Source organism: Mustela erminea, chromosome 6 (assembly GCF_009829155.1).
Source record: "Mustela erminea isolate mMusErm1 chromosome 6, mMusErm1.Pri, whole genome shotgun sequence".
Taxonomy (NCBI): Eukaryota; Metazoa; Chordata; class Mammalia; order Carnivora; family Mustelidae; genus Mustela; species Mustela erminea.
The window spans coordinates 90,136,789-90,151,192 of NC_045619.1; the positions used below are offsets into that span (position 1 = coordinate 90,136,789).

The 14,404-nt window shown below is 51.9% G+C and overlaps 1 protein-coding gene across 1 annotated transcript; it reads left to right on the top strand.

Moving 5' to 3' along the window:
- The first annotated feature begins 2,612 nt into the window (after positions 1–2,612).
- On the top strand, positions 2,613–6,112 carry LOC116593563 (protein FAM71A-like). The gene is given in 5 exon segments (XM_032347856.1): positions 2,613–2,693; positions 4,157–5,660; positions 5,663–5,880; positions 5,883–5,957; positions 5,960–6,112. Coding segments are annotated over 5 exon segments (2,025 nt in total). The 3' UTR covers positions 6,107–6,112.
- The last annotated feature ends 8,292 nt before the right edge of the window (positions 6,113–14,404 follow it).

Here is a 14,404-nt window from a genome sequence, read left to right on the forward strand (position 1 = left end):
ATTTCATATTCGACAATTTACTGATTCATTCAGCCTTTGGTGGGTGTTCGAGTTACTTCCAGTTTGGGGCTAATAAGAATAGTGCTGCTATGAACATTTATATGCAGAACTTTGGGTAAAAATATACATACATTTCTGTCAGACATATAGAAATGGAACTGAATACACACATATGTTCAGTCCCAGATGCTAATTCCACAGTGACTGTCCCATTACTTGCGCTCCCACCAGGAATGCATGGGCGCTCTGCTGTTTCCCCATCCTCGCCAACATGTGCTGCTTCTCACCTCTTTCCTTCTAACCGATCTGCTGGGATGGGTGCCTTTTGTCCCTTTTGTCCCATGAAAACACACTTTTTAAAAAAAACATAGTACGGTGACCTATAGAAAATGGTAACTTTGTGGTAATGTCCTGGATAGGCAACGTGAGAAGTTGGCCTCCCAATTGTTTTGAAATCTCATGCATCTCTGAGCTCTTAAAAGTCTTGCTCATACGTGATTAAGGGTTTCTCGTTTTAAGGAAGCTTGTATTTTTATAAGCCTCTCCTGCCATCCTTTTGCTTTATAACAACCCCCCCCCAAAAAAAACTTTGTGACCTAAAAAATGATATCTCGTAGATTCCTCTACATCAAGAATTTGGGCAGGGCTCCACGGGGAGCGGTTTCTTCTGCTCCTCATGGTAGCAAGTGAAGTGAACCAGCAGTCAGGGCTGGTGAGTCAAATCTTCACTCACGTGTCTGGTGCCTTGAGGGAGATGGCGATAAGGTGGGGTTCTCCACAGGAATGCCTACACGCGGCCTTCCTCATGGTGCTCACGGCTAGTCAGATTGGCTTCCCTCAGAGCAAATATCTCAAGATAGCCAAGTGGAAGCTGCTTCTCCCTGAGCCTCAGAAGGCACCCAACGGAACTGCTGCCACATTCTACTGGCTACAAGTGAGTCAGAAGGACAACCCCGGTTTTAAGGGAGAGAAAAAAAACTTTTCCTTCTTCACAGGGCAATGACAAGACCACTTTGCAGAAGGACGTGGGGGCGGCGATGGTATTGTGGCCTTCTTTGGAAAACAAGACTTGCCACTCCCTCACCTCCCCTTCTAACAATGTCCGCCAGGCCAGGATGTACCTGAGGAGCCCTAGGTCATTGTGCCACCTCCAGGTTTCCTACCTTCCCCCTCCTCAACTCCCCTCTTAGGTTCTTCCTTCGTTTTACTTTATTTTCTTACCCCTTTCTTGTCCCCCCCCCCCTTTCAGTGAATTAAACTCACAAGAACCCGCACCGGATGACTCTCGGTCCCCTTCTCCCTCTCCCTCGCCACATGCCTTCAGGCTCATTGACCCCCGGCAAAGAGAGACAGTACTGGGACACCTCGAACCACACAGCATGTCAGACCCAGAAGGATCTTGACTAATCCCAGATGTACTTGACATATGAGGAAGTTGAGGTCTAGAGAGGAGAAGGGCTTTCCCAAGGTCAGCTGCAGAGTTCTGGCCAGCACAGCAAAAGCCTAGTCCACAGTGGGTCTCAAAGCAGATCTACAACTTTTCCTTCCATTTCTGACTTCCTGGAACTAAAGCCATTTGTTTCTGTTTCTCGTCCACTCCCTCAACTTCACGAGGTCATTTCGGCCTCTTGGCCAAGGGGCAAAATCAGAGAGTTACATCCCAGCCCTGGCCCGGGTCCCATCCTTCAGAGATGGACAGGGGGTCTTGTGGATGGACCAACTCAGGCTTACGGCAACCAGACCCCCTCCAACCGACTGACTGGACCCAGACACAAGGGCTCCTTTCTGAAGCTGAAATCCAAGAACCCTCTAAACTTGACCAGCAAGTAGCAACCAGTTCAACCAAGGCGCCCTTGCTCTTTGCCTGCACACAAAGGTATCCGTACCAGGCTAGAAATAGAAATGGGGTGCTCTGCCACTAACATCTCTCTTCGGAGAGAGAGTAGCTTCATTCCAGGTTCAGACTCCTGTGCACATGAATGGGAGCTTGCTCCTCTGAACTCCTGCATGGTTCAAGCTAACCCCTGCGACACCAGTGTCCTGATTTTGCTGCTTTGCTTGCACATCAGGGACACTGCCCAATCTCTAAAGATCCACTTGGTGATTACACCTGTTTAACCCCACTTTCAGGAGATAATCTAGTTTCTCTAAGGGGTCGGGGGTGTGTGTGGATTTTCTCACATTTACCTCTGGTTGTAGGTGTAGGTGCCATCAATCAATCAGCTGTTACGAAAACTCAAGACCGTTTTTCTCAGCTGCCACGGACAATGAATTGGAGGGGAAGGAAGTGGGTGGTGGCCATGGCCAAAAAAATTGATCCAAAAAATAACACTGGATATGGTTATTGGAACTGAAAGCTCCTTTTGCCAAGTGCATTAAAAGCAGTTTAATTTTCTGTGGCCAAGTTTGTGTTTTGATACTTGAATAAAAAAAGATGACTATGTATTTACCATCAAGTTGTTTGGTTCATCTTGTTTCACATTCGACAGAGAGGGAAGGTTGGGAGGATCCGGGAGAATTATTTGGATGGGGCCTCCGCCAGAATCAGACACCGGCTTAGCCAGTGTCCTTCCATGCGGCCGCCTCCTGCTGGGGTGGTGAATGAATCCCAAATGTCGGATTTCGGGCAAAACCTCAAACCGGGAGATACGAGCCTTGGGAGCAGAAAATCCTTCTGGAACTTTCAAGCAACAGTTTGGAAATCACATACTCTGCGGCTAGCTGTGTGGGAGGGGCAGTAAGGCAGGAAGGACAAGGGTACTTGCTCCCCACAGGTGTTGCTGCTTCCAAAGCACTCCTGTTACCCAGGGAGGCTGCTTGGCAAGCTCTTGGAATCGCAGATGACATCTCAGCACTCCCCCCGCCACCCCCGCTTCATTTCACTGGAGGAGAAGGGACGAAAACCTGGGTGGGGGGGGTGGTCTTAGGAGACAATATCCAGGTTTCCACAGATGGGCTGCTTGTGGAAGCATAAGCGAGGGGAGGAACCAAGATGCCCCCCTGTAACATTTAATCCCCAATTCTGCCCAGCCGCTGTCTGAAGTAGCGTCTTAGGTTCTCTCCATAACACATACACACGCAGGGAGTCATGCAACTTCCGACAGTGCCGCAGAAAGGTCTTCAATCAGTCTGGTTTAAAACCTGTGGCTGGCCCAAGCTTTGTGGAGCGAAGTACTATGGTGGTTCCCAACAAGGCTTTAGAATCCGCTAGACCTGCCCATGAACCTGGCCTCTACGATCATTAGTTCTGTGAAGTTAGGCTGATGATGTCCCCTCACTCTCTTCATAAAACGGGGCAGTGGGAACCGTACCAAACCTGATGGGATTCTCATGGTCGTACGCGGAGAACACGGCCTGGTGCCTAGGGGAGGCCGTTTTTGTTTTGTTTTGTTTTGTTTTGTTTTGTTTTTTTAAAGATTTTATTTATTTGGCAGACAGAGATCACAGGTAGGCAGAGAGATAGGGGAAAGCAGGCTTTCTTTGGAGCAGAGAGCCCGATGTGGGGCTGGTCCCAGGACTCTGGGAATCATGACCTGAGCTGAAGGCAGAGGCTTTAACCCACTGAGCCACCCACGCACCCCACTGGGAGGCCGTTTTTAATGTCATCATTAATGGCTCTTAATGGCTGCTAGCAGCCATGTCTACTGCAATCTTATGAAGGAACAGGTTAAGGGTCAAGACTGACAATTCTGGGTTCTTGGATGAAACGAAACCAAGAGCTCAAATGGTTCAAACATATCCCATATACCCTGCAAGGGCATAGAGATGGATGGTGCCTCCTCCATCCATGTGGGACCCCTGCCACAGAGCCAGCCGAGAGCCGCAGGAGGGGGGCTGCACACTCTGCCAACCCATCATCTTATAGTAATTCCTATGGATTTTGTCCAGTTGCTAAATCTTCCGAATTTGGGGGAGGGAAAAAAAAAATTCCCCACACAAAATTGTTCCATTTGAAGACATTTTTATTTGGATACCCGCCTGGGTCCCTGGCAGGGTGGGCCTGTCCTCTGTGGGGGCAATGGGACATTTGGGGGCAGGATGATGGCCCTGCCCTGAGGGGGGTGTCACTAAGGGGTATGTGACAGCGTGACAGGTCACAGAGGGCAGCAGAGGATAAATAGGGCCGCTCAGGGGTGCAGGCTGAGAGAGTGCTTAGTCTCTCACCAAGACTTCAGTTTGCACTTCACACTACAAACTGCAAGCTCTTAACTTTTTTAGATTGACATCCCAGCACCCACCACCGCCCCCTCGGTCACCCTCAGATCCCCCCCACCCTGACCCCTGTCTCTGGGAGGTTCTGAGACAGAGCGGGGGGCCTGTGGCCTGTGGCCTGTGGGGCGCGGGGTGGATTTGGGACCCCTGCCACAGAGCCAGCCGCGTGCAGCAGGAGGGGGGCTGCACGCTCTGCCAACCCAACAGAGGTCGAGGAGGAGGAGGAGCTCCAGGGACCGGCCCCCAGACCAACGCCCACCCCTCGCCGGCCCGATTGTGCTACCAACTAATAAACATGGAGTCTCTGACGCCTTATCACACGGCCCACAGCGCCTCCAGGGTGGGCATGTTCAACACCGCCATGGGGAAACTCCAGCGACAACTGCGCAAGGGAGAATATGACCTTTTTAAATACGCACCCATGCTCGAAAGCGACTTTGTGCAGGTCACCAAAAGAGGGGAAGTCGTCGACGTGCACAACCGAGTCCGAATGATGACCGTGGGCATCGCATCCACCAGCCCCATCCTCCCGCTCCCAGATGTCCTGCTGCTGGCCCGCCCGGCCACCGGCTGTGAACAGTACTCCGACCAGGGCCAGGCCACCAAGGGAAAAGGCCGCAAGGCTTCCACGACCCTGGAGCTCACCAGGCTCCTTCCCTTGAAGTTTGTGAGGCTTTCTGTTCACGACCGGGAAAAACAAATGCTTCGCCTCAAATTCGCCACCGGCCGCTCCTGCTACCTGCAGCTGAGCCCCCCACTGGATGCACAGGAAGACCTCTTCCCCTACTGGGAGAGCATTATCCAAGTACTGAGGCCGCCGCCGGTGCCCACTCACAGCAGAACCGACGCCGCTCGAGCAGAGGACATGCTGGACATGCCTCTGCTGGAGGACGACGACGGGAGGAACGCAGCAGGCTCAGATTTCGAAATAGATCAGGACCAGGTCAGTGTCAGGAGCCTCCACGAGGGCTCTGAGGTGGCCGGGGCCACCTCTGCAGCTTTTGCTGGCGGGGAAGAGACCTTTCAGGACCCCCCAAAACCCAACAGCGTGCCCACTGTCGCTGCCCCCAACTGCCCGGGGCTCTACAGGGAGTCGGCAGCAGGGGCCACGACCGAGGCGGCGGCCGCCGGGGAGGCCGCGGCAGCCGCGGCAGTGGCGGCGGCAGGGACAGCAGCAGAGTTCGCAGCGGGGGAGGCCGGCAGATGCCTGGCGTTCGCCGGGCCCGGAGCTGCCGGCAAGCCTGCGGGAGAAGCCGCTCGGGACGCGTCGGAAGGCCAGCTCCTCTCGGACGCGCCGAGCTCGGCGGGCAGTGGGGAGCCGGCGGGAAGGCCGCCCCGCAAGCGCCGGGAGGAGGAGCGAGCCCCCCGCAGTTCCCGCCACCGCAGGGCCGCCGACAGCCGCCACAAGGCCCCGGGGCACAAGATCACCCCGGCGGACTCCAGCCGCTCCTTAGGCCCACAGCCGCGCGGGAGCCAAGGAGGACAAGGGCCAGCAGCCCGCGCGGCAGGCGCGCCCCCGACGAAGGCATCAGCCACGCCCCCAGCGCCAAGGACTCCGGGACCTCCCACAAGTCGGGGCGGAGCCTCTCCGCCGGCAGGTCGGGCTCAGGCACCAAGATGCTGGGCAGGATCCGCGGGTTCCTGAGGAACCTGAGAGTCAGCCTCACTGCGTGAGGCGCGCGGCCTCCCCACACCGCAGAGACGTGGCCATGGGGGAGAAGACTGCGGACACGAGCGGTGTGGTGTGGAGGCCATCGCCCAGGCGGCGGCGAGCAGCCAGGGCTTGGAGAGCGCAGGGAGCCGGACATCTGAGGTCATGGAGGGATGGAACTTCCTAGGCCCAGATATTGGGCAGCTGGGGGACCTCTCCCAGGAGACATTAAAAAAAAAATAAAACATTTTTTTAAAAAATGGCATGCTGCATTGTGTTTGAATTTCTAGGTCCTGCAGCCCAGTGGTGACCTCACAGGGGGGCTGCCACCTAAGACCCAAGGGTCCAGTCGAGGACCGCCCCCACCTCACACCCATGCTCAGAGCCAAAGCATCCTGCCTCAAGGCCTGTCTGGCTTGTTTCTCCGGGCCACAGTTGAAAGTATACTATGGCCCAGAAAGCTCCACCTCCCCCATTTCTCTAGTTTAATGAATGTTCCTAACCCCTGAAGGTCCATAGACAAAGCACAGGGACAAAGAAAGACTGGGGGGGGGACTCCTCATCTTTGGGGATCTGCCAGCATCTGCCAGCAGAGGGGAGCAGCAGCCTGTGCTGGCAATATTCTCAGCTAGACTAGAACCTGTCTATACCCAGGGTATATACCAAGGAAAGAACTTGCTAAGGCACTGAGAACGTTTATAGCAAAAAGTAGCAAAACACTGCAAGCAGCCCAAATTACCATCAGCACAACTGACAATAGAGTGGGATGTGACAGAGATAGTGTACAGCTGCATACCCCGGCCTAGCATAAACACCGATTCTGTGGCTGTCACCTATTCCACCTGCAGAATAGTTCCAAAACAAAAATCGAAAGTACATGTGGTAAAACATTTTAAAAGTACATGTGGGACAAAACACAAGGGAACAGTACACGCAAAATTCAGGACAGTGTGAAAAGGCAACACAAGATCATGAGGCGAAGACCGGGCTTTCAGTGCTGTTGGAAATGTTCTGTTCGGCCATCAGATCTCTGCAGTCTGAATGGTCCACGAAATGCCGGGGCGGTTATGATGAAATTTCCGCTCCAGACATACCAACGCCTTCCCTTACGTTTTCACTCTTATGTACGCACAAAGTGTTTGTCTTCTGTCTGGAAGGTCTGGTCTCTTTAATTGGGTTCTGGGTTCTTGGCATAAATTACCTACGGTACATGTAATCTCTTTTACACAGGAGCACTGAGGCTCAGAAAAGTGAACTTGTTCCTATGGCACAGTGGAACCTTTGCAGAACAGTGACCCACTCCTTTATGCAAAGCATTTCACCACTGTGTTCCCAAACTCTGCACCAAATGTGCTAGATTAAGGGGAGGGAGGGATGGGAGCTGGGGGACTCCTGGTAGTGGGCCTCTGCGAGCTGGTTTTTGAATTTCAGTGAGTTCCCGGCCGTCAGCTGGTCTTCTCTCAAGAGTGCCCAGACCACCCGTGAGCGTGTCTGTCTCCCAGACTTCCATCCCACCTCTGTGTGACCTGCACTAGCCATAAACAGCCTGGGGTTCCAGGGACCAGTCGGGAATCTCCCTACAATCCGTTTCTCCCACGGCCACTAACTAAACTTGGGTACGAGAAACAATTTAAAGGGGTTTGCCTTACCAAGTCTCCCCTTCAGAGTTCAGAAAACAAATCCTTAACTTCAGTGAGGGAGATAATCTGTTAGGTCCCAGCGTCCATGCTTGGCCTTCAGTGGGGGAGGAGAGGAGTCTCTCCTCTTTGTGAAGGAAGGTGGTCGTGGCCATGGGTGGGGGCACGGAGGAGGAAGGAAGGAGCCAGGGACCCCCACACAGTCACCGTTTCCTCGGGCCGAACAAGGTTCACAACCCCAGAATGGAGAATTATTGGAGCGAGTCAAGTTTTCTTAAAGAATACAACATGCCAAAGATTAGATACGGTTTGGCCCCGAGGAAAACAACCTCAGAATCATTAACCCAGGGGTGCCTGGGTGGCTCAGTGGGTTAAGCCTCTGCCTTCAACTCAGTCATGATCCCAGGGTCCTGGGATCGAGACCCGCATGGGGCTCTCTGCTAGGCAGGGAGCCTGCTTCCTCCTCTCTCTCCGCCTGCCTCTCTGCCTACTTGTGACCTCTCTCCCTCTGTCAAATAAATAAATAAAATCTTTAGAAGAAAAAAAAAAAAGAAGAAGAAGAATCATTAACCCAGAGCTTCAGAGAAGACTCGTTGCTATGGGGAGACAGAATTAATAGTTGACTCGTAAGCAGCTTTTCCCTGGACTCAAGGCAGCGAAGTTACAAAAGAGCACATCCCATTCCTTTGACCCTCTGATTTCCACACAGGCAAGTGCAGGTAAATGCGAGTCTGGAAAAAGACATCTGCATAGCATTTGGCTGTTGAACAGCACTGAGCCCCCTTAGAGTTCATTAATGATTTAAAGTTCATCTGATTGTCCCAGGTCTCCGTTTGGCAGATCAGCAAAGGGGAGGTCAGAGCATTTAAAGGACTTGCTCAAGGTGGAGGCGATGGTTCAGAGAGGGGTGAGGCAACACCTCCCACGTATCACCCACTGAGTGCTAGCTCGGCCTCCCGCGGGGAGCTGTGGCGTCGATGGGGAAAACAGGACAGGCTTGAGGAGTCATCCCAACTCTAAGTGGCAGATACAAGGAGAGACGTGCGTTCAGGGCACAGGATCCATTCCGAGAAGGGGTTCCTGGGCATGGGAAGGAGACTGAGGTCGGGGAAGGGTTCACAGAGGAATCAGCAGCTTTAAGGGCGACTAGGGCTCTGCCAGGCGGAGGAAGTATGGGAGCTAGGGCACAGCATGGGGAGGCGCAGGTCACAGAAAAGAATGTGTGCAAAGTACAAAACCTGAAATATCACTTGTGTTGAGCAATTACAGGCATTTCAGTACTGCTGGTTGGAGCCCAAGGGGAGAAGACGGACGTGAGGCTGGAGAATCAGGCAGCTGGATCTTCGGCACCTGGGGTGCTGTGTGAATGTCTGGGCCTTGGGGAGCCGTTGAAGCCAGGGTGCACAGCTGGCGGCCAGGGGGCTGTCTGGAGACCAGCGACCCTCCAGGAAGCCAGGATTGTATTAATCCTGGCCAGAGATGAAGAAACCTAATCCTGGGTGGCGTTGGGGAAACAGAAGGGGGCAGAGTCAGGAGGTGTTGAAAAGATGGCACAGGACAATTTTCCATCCCACAGCCTGCCTGGCGGGACAGGGAGCTCGTGGCATAGGTTCAGCCATCTAGAGGAGGGAGAACAGACCAAAGGGGAAGTGCCCTTCCCCGCAGGAGGAATGTCTTAAGATACAAAAGAGCTTCTAGGTGGCTAAAGGGGCAAAACCTCAGGATAAGGCAGCCAAAGGGAACTGGACAGGAGGCGACAGCTCCTTGAGCTGTTCCTTGTGCATCTGGGCAAGATGGATTCCCACAAACCCTCCTCCACTGTACAGGTAAGAGTCGCCCAGTAGAGCCCCTTGTGGCCACATCCTGGTACTACGGGCTATGCTTGAATGGTGGGAGCCAGGACTGAGGCTAAGGGGCAGTCCCCCCCTCCCTTTGTCACATCACAATTAGCCTAATGTCAATCCCAGAGTTGAGGGGATGGGTGCGTAATGTCTCTCAACCAGGCTGCATGGCTCCCAGGGCAGGGCAATGGCAGAGTGTGGAGTGGCCACAAGACGGGTACCCTAGGAACGTGGGGGTTCCGACTCAAGGGGATAATGAGTGACCATCCAGAACAGGGGTAGGGTGGAATTAGTGTCACGGTCTCTCTGCAGCCTAGAAGTCATTGGAGAAACAGTTGTTGAGAGCTCCTACTATGGGCAAGATAAATTCATGTATACACACACCTACCAGGAACGCAAATCAAAGTGCGGTGGTGGCCTTGGGTAGCGTATAGAAAGAGGCATCGTAGAGAAGGGAAGGTCTGAGCAGAGAGATGATGGAGAAAGAGGAGGACCTGGGAGCTTGGGGGTCTTGGGCGATGTTTCTAGATGACAGACAAGAACAGCGCGCCCAGGATATCGTGTGTTTAGGGGATAGGGTGGGGGAGGGTAGCGGGAAGGGGGTGAGGGTGTGTTGGGAAATGAGGCTGGAAGGGGAAATGAGACCGCGGAATAAAGCAGAGACCAGGAATGCTACATAAACCCCTGGACCCCATGATCTTCGTTACTGCAAATGGGACCTGTAGTCCAGAAATGAAGGGCACATAGAGCTGGAATTTCCTGGAGCAGAAGAGCAAGAGAACTTACAGTGTGTTACGGAGGTTCATGTTTTCCCACACTCTGTGAGTGGGTGTTTTCCCACAGGTGTGCTGAGGAAATGATACCACTCAGCTTGGGGGCACCCGGAGGACCCAGCCAGTTGGCTTTGGCTGCCGGGAGCCCCATGTGATAGGCCAGTATGCCATTCCAATGTTGCCGTTTTCTGCCTGTGCCGTGACCTGCACAAGCTTGGGAAAGATCTTTCTAGAAATGCCCTTGCGTGCACACAATACAGTGGCCTCGAGGAGCCTCGGAGAAGCACCTTCCTTGGAGGGCTGGCCTCTTTCCCCCAGTTTCTGTGGCTGCTGACCACGTCGCCCCTGTTTCTTTCTCCCACGGACATAGTCATGGCCCCAGCACTTGCCATACGCAATTTACAGGAGATTAAAGAAGGAGAAATTAAAAGCCCCTGTTTATTACATTTCAATTAATTTTAAAAATTAATTAAAGTTTTTCATAAAACCTTTTAGAAAGTTAAATGAGTTATTTCAAGAACTATCCTTTGCTTCGAGAGCATGCCCTTCCTGCTGTTTTTCACATTTGAGCTGGAGATAGAACATGATATGAGAAACCCCCTCCCAGGTTCTCTACCACCCGGGGGAACCATTACCCTAACCTCGGACATCGGAGACTCATTTTGCTACTTTTTCCACTTTAGGTAAATGGAATCACATTGTATGTATTCTTTGACTCCGGTTTCTCTCCCTCAACAGCAGAGTCATGAGGTTTGTCCATGATTTTTGTGGCAACTATTCCTTTTCACAGCTATATTTCATTACAGATATATTTCATATTCGACAATTTACTGATTCATTCAGCCTTTGGTGGGTGTTCGAGTTACTTCCAGTTTGGGGCTAATAAGAATAGTGCTGCTATGAACATTTATATGCAGAACTTTGGGTAAAAATATACATACATTTCTGTCAGACATATAGAAATGGAACTGAATACACACATATGTTCAGTCCCAGATGCTAATTCCACAGTGACTGTCCCATTACTTGGCGCTCCCACCAGGAATGCATGGGCGCTCTGCTGTTTCCCCATCCTCGCCAACATGTGCTGCTTCTCACCTCTTTCCTTCTAACCGATCTGCTGGGATGGGTGCCTTTTGTCCCTTTTGTCCCATGAAAACACACTTTTTAAAAAAAACATAGTACGGTGACCTATAGAAAATGGTAACTTTGTGGTAATGTCCTGGATAGGCAACGTGAGAAGTTGGCCTCCCAATTGTTTTGAAATCTCATGCATCTCTGAGCTCTTAAAAGTCTTGCTCATACGTGATTAAGGGTTTCTCGTTTTAGGAAGCTTGTATTTTTATAAGCCTCTCCTGCCATCCTTTTGCTTTATAACAACCCCCCCCCAAAAAAACTTTGTGACCTAAAAAATGATATCTCGTAGATTCCTCTACATCAAGAATTTGGGCAGGGCTCCACGGGGAGCGGTTTCTTCTGCTCCTCATGGTAGCAAGTGAAGTGAACCAGCAGTCAGGGCTGGTGAGTCAAATCTTCACTCACGTGTCTGGTGCCTTGAGGGAGATGGCGATAAGGTGGGGTTCTCCACAGGAATGCCTACACGCGGCCTTCCTCATGGTGCTCACGGCTAGTCAGATTGGCTTCCCTCAGAGCAAATATCTCAAGATAGCCAAGTGGAAGCTGCTTCTCCCTGAGCCTCAGAAGGCACCCAACGGAACTGCTGCCACATTCTACTGGCTACAAGTGAGTCAGAAGGACAACCCCGGTTTTAAGGGAGAGAAAAAAAACTTTTCCTTCTTCACAGGGCAATGACAAGACCACTTTGCAGAAGGACGTGGGGGCGGCGATGGTATTGTGGCCTTCTTTGGAAAACAAGACTTGCCACTCCCTCACCTCCCCTTCTAACAATGTCCGCCAGGCCAGGATGTACCTGAGGAGCCCTAGGTCATTGTGCCACCTCCAGGTTTCCTACCTTCCCCCTCCTCAACTCCCCTCTTAGGTTCTTCCTTCGTTTTACTTTATTTTCTTACCCCTTTCTTGTCCCCCCCCCCTTTCAGTGAATTAAACTCACAAGAACCCGCACCGGATGACTCTCGGTCCCCTTCTCCCTCTCCCTCGCCACATGCCTTCAGGCTCATTGACCCCCGGCAAAGAGAGACAGTACTGGGACACCTCGAACCACACAGCATGTCAGACCCAGAAGGATCTTGACTAATCCCAGATGTACTTGACATATGAGGAAGTTGAGGTCTAGAGAGGAGAAGGGCTTTCCCAAGGTCAGCTGCAGAGTTCTGGCCAGCACAGCAAAAGCCTAGTCCACAGTGGGTCTCAAAGCAGATCTACAACTTTTCCTTCCATTTCTGACTTCCTGGAACTAAAGCCATTTGTTTCTGTTTCTCGTCCACTCCCTCAACTTCACGAGGTCATTTCGGCCTCTTGGCCAAGGGGCAAAATCAGAGAGTTACATCCCAGCCCTGGCCCGGGTCCCATCCTTCAGAGATGGACAGGGGGTCTTGTGGATGGACCAACTCAGGCTTACGGCAACCAGACCCCCTCCAACCGACTGACTGGACCCAGACACAAGGGCTCCTTTCTGAAGCTGAAATCCAAGAACCCTCTAAACTTGACCAGCAAGTAGCAACCAGTTCAACCAAGGCGCCCTTGCTCTTTGCCTGCACACAAAGGTATCCGTACCAGGCTAGAAATAGAAATGGGGTGCTCTGCCACTAACATCTCTCTTCGGAGAGAGAGTAGCTTCATTCCAGGTTCAGACTCCTGTGCACATGAATGGGAGCTTGCTCCTCTGAACTCCTGCATGGTTCAAGCTAACCCCTGCGACACCAGTGTCCTGATTTTGCTGCTTTGCTTGCACATCAGGGACACTGCCCAATCTCTAAAGATCCACTTGGTGATTACACCTGTTTAACCCCACTTTCAGGAGATAATCTAGTTTCTCTAAGGGGTCGGGGGGTGTGTGTGGATTTTCTCACATTTACCTCTGGTTGTAGGTGTAGGTGCCATCAATCAATCAGCTGTTACGAAAACTCAAGACCGTTTTTCTCAGCTGCCACGGACAATGAATTGGAGGGGAAGGAAGTGGGTGGTGGCCATGGCCAAAAAAATTGATCCAAAAAATAACACTGGATATGGTTATTGGAACTGAAAGCTCCTTTTGCCAAGTGCATTAAAAGCAGTTTAATTTTCTGTGGCCAAGTTTGTGTTTTGATACTTGAATAAAAAAGATGACTATGTATTTACCATCAAGTTGTTTGGTTCATCTTGTTTCACATTCGACAGAGAGGGAAGGTTGGGAGGATCCGGGAGAATTATTTGGATGGGGCCTCCGCCAGAATCAGACACCGGCTTAGCCAGTGTCCTTCCATGCGGCCGCCTCCTGCTGGGGTGGTGAATGAATCCCAAATGTCGGATTTCGGGCAAAACCTCAAACCGGGAGATACGAGCCTTGGGAGCAGAAAATCCTTCTGGAACTTTCAAGCAACAGTTTGGAAATCACATACTCTGCGGCTAGCTGTGTGGGAGGGGCAGTAAGGCAGGAAGGACAAGGGTACTTGCTCCCCACAGGTGTTGCTGCTTCCAAAGCACTCCTGTTACCCAGGGAGGCTGCTTGGCAAGCTCTTGGAATCGCAGATGACATCTCAGCACTCCCCCCGCCACCCCCGCTTCATTTCACTGGAGGAGAAGGGACGAAAACCTGGGTGGGGTGGGTGGTCTTAGGAGACAATAACCAGGTTTCCACAGATGGGCTGCTTGTGGAAGCATAAGCGAGGGGAGGAACCAAGATGCCCCCCTGTAACATTTAATCCCCAATTCTGCCCAGCCGCTGTCTGAAGTAGCGTCTTAGGTTCTCTCCATAACACATACACACGCAGGGAGTCATGCAACTTCCGACAGTGCCGCAGAAAGGTCTTCAATCAGTCTGGTTTAAAACCTGTGGCTGGCCCAAGCTTTGTGGAGCGAAGTACTATGGTGGTTCCCAACAAGGCTTTAGAATCCGCTAGACCTGCCCATGAACCTGGCCTCTACGATCATTAGTTCTGTGAAGTTAGGCTGATGATGTCCCCTCACTCTCTTCATAAAACGGGGCAGTGGGAACCGTACCAAACCTGATGGGATTCTCATGGTCGTACGCGGAGAACACGGCCTGGTGCCTAGGGGAGGCCATTTTTGTTTTGTTTTGTTTTGTTTTGTTTTGTTTTGTTTTTTTAAAGATTTTATTTATTTGGCAGACAGAGATCACAGGTAGGCAGAGAGATAGGGGAAAGCAGGCTT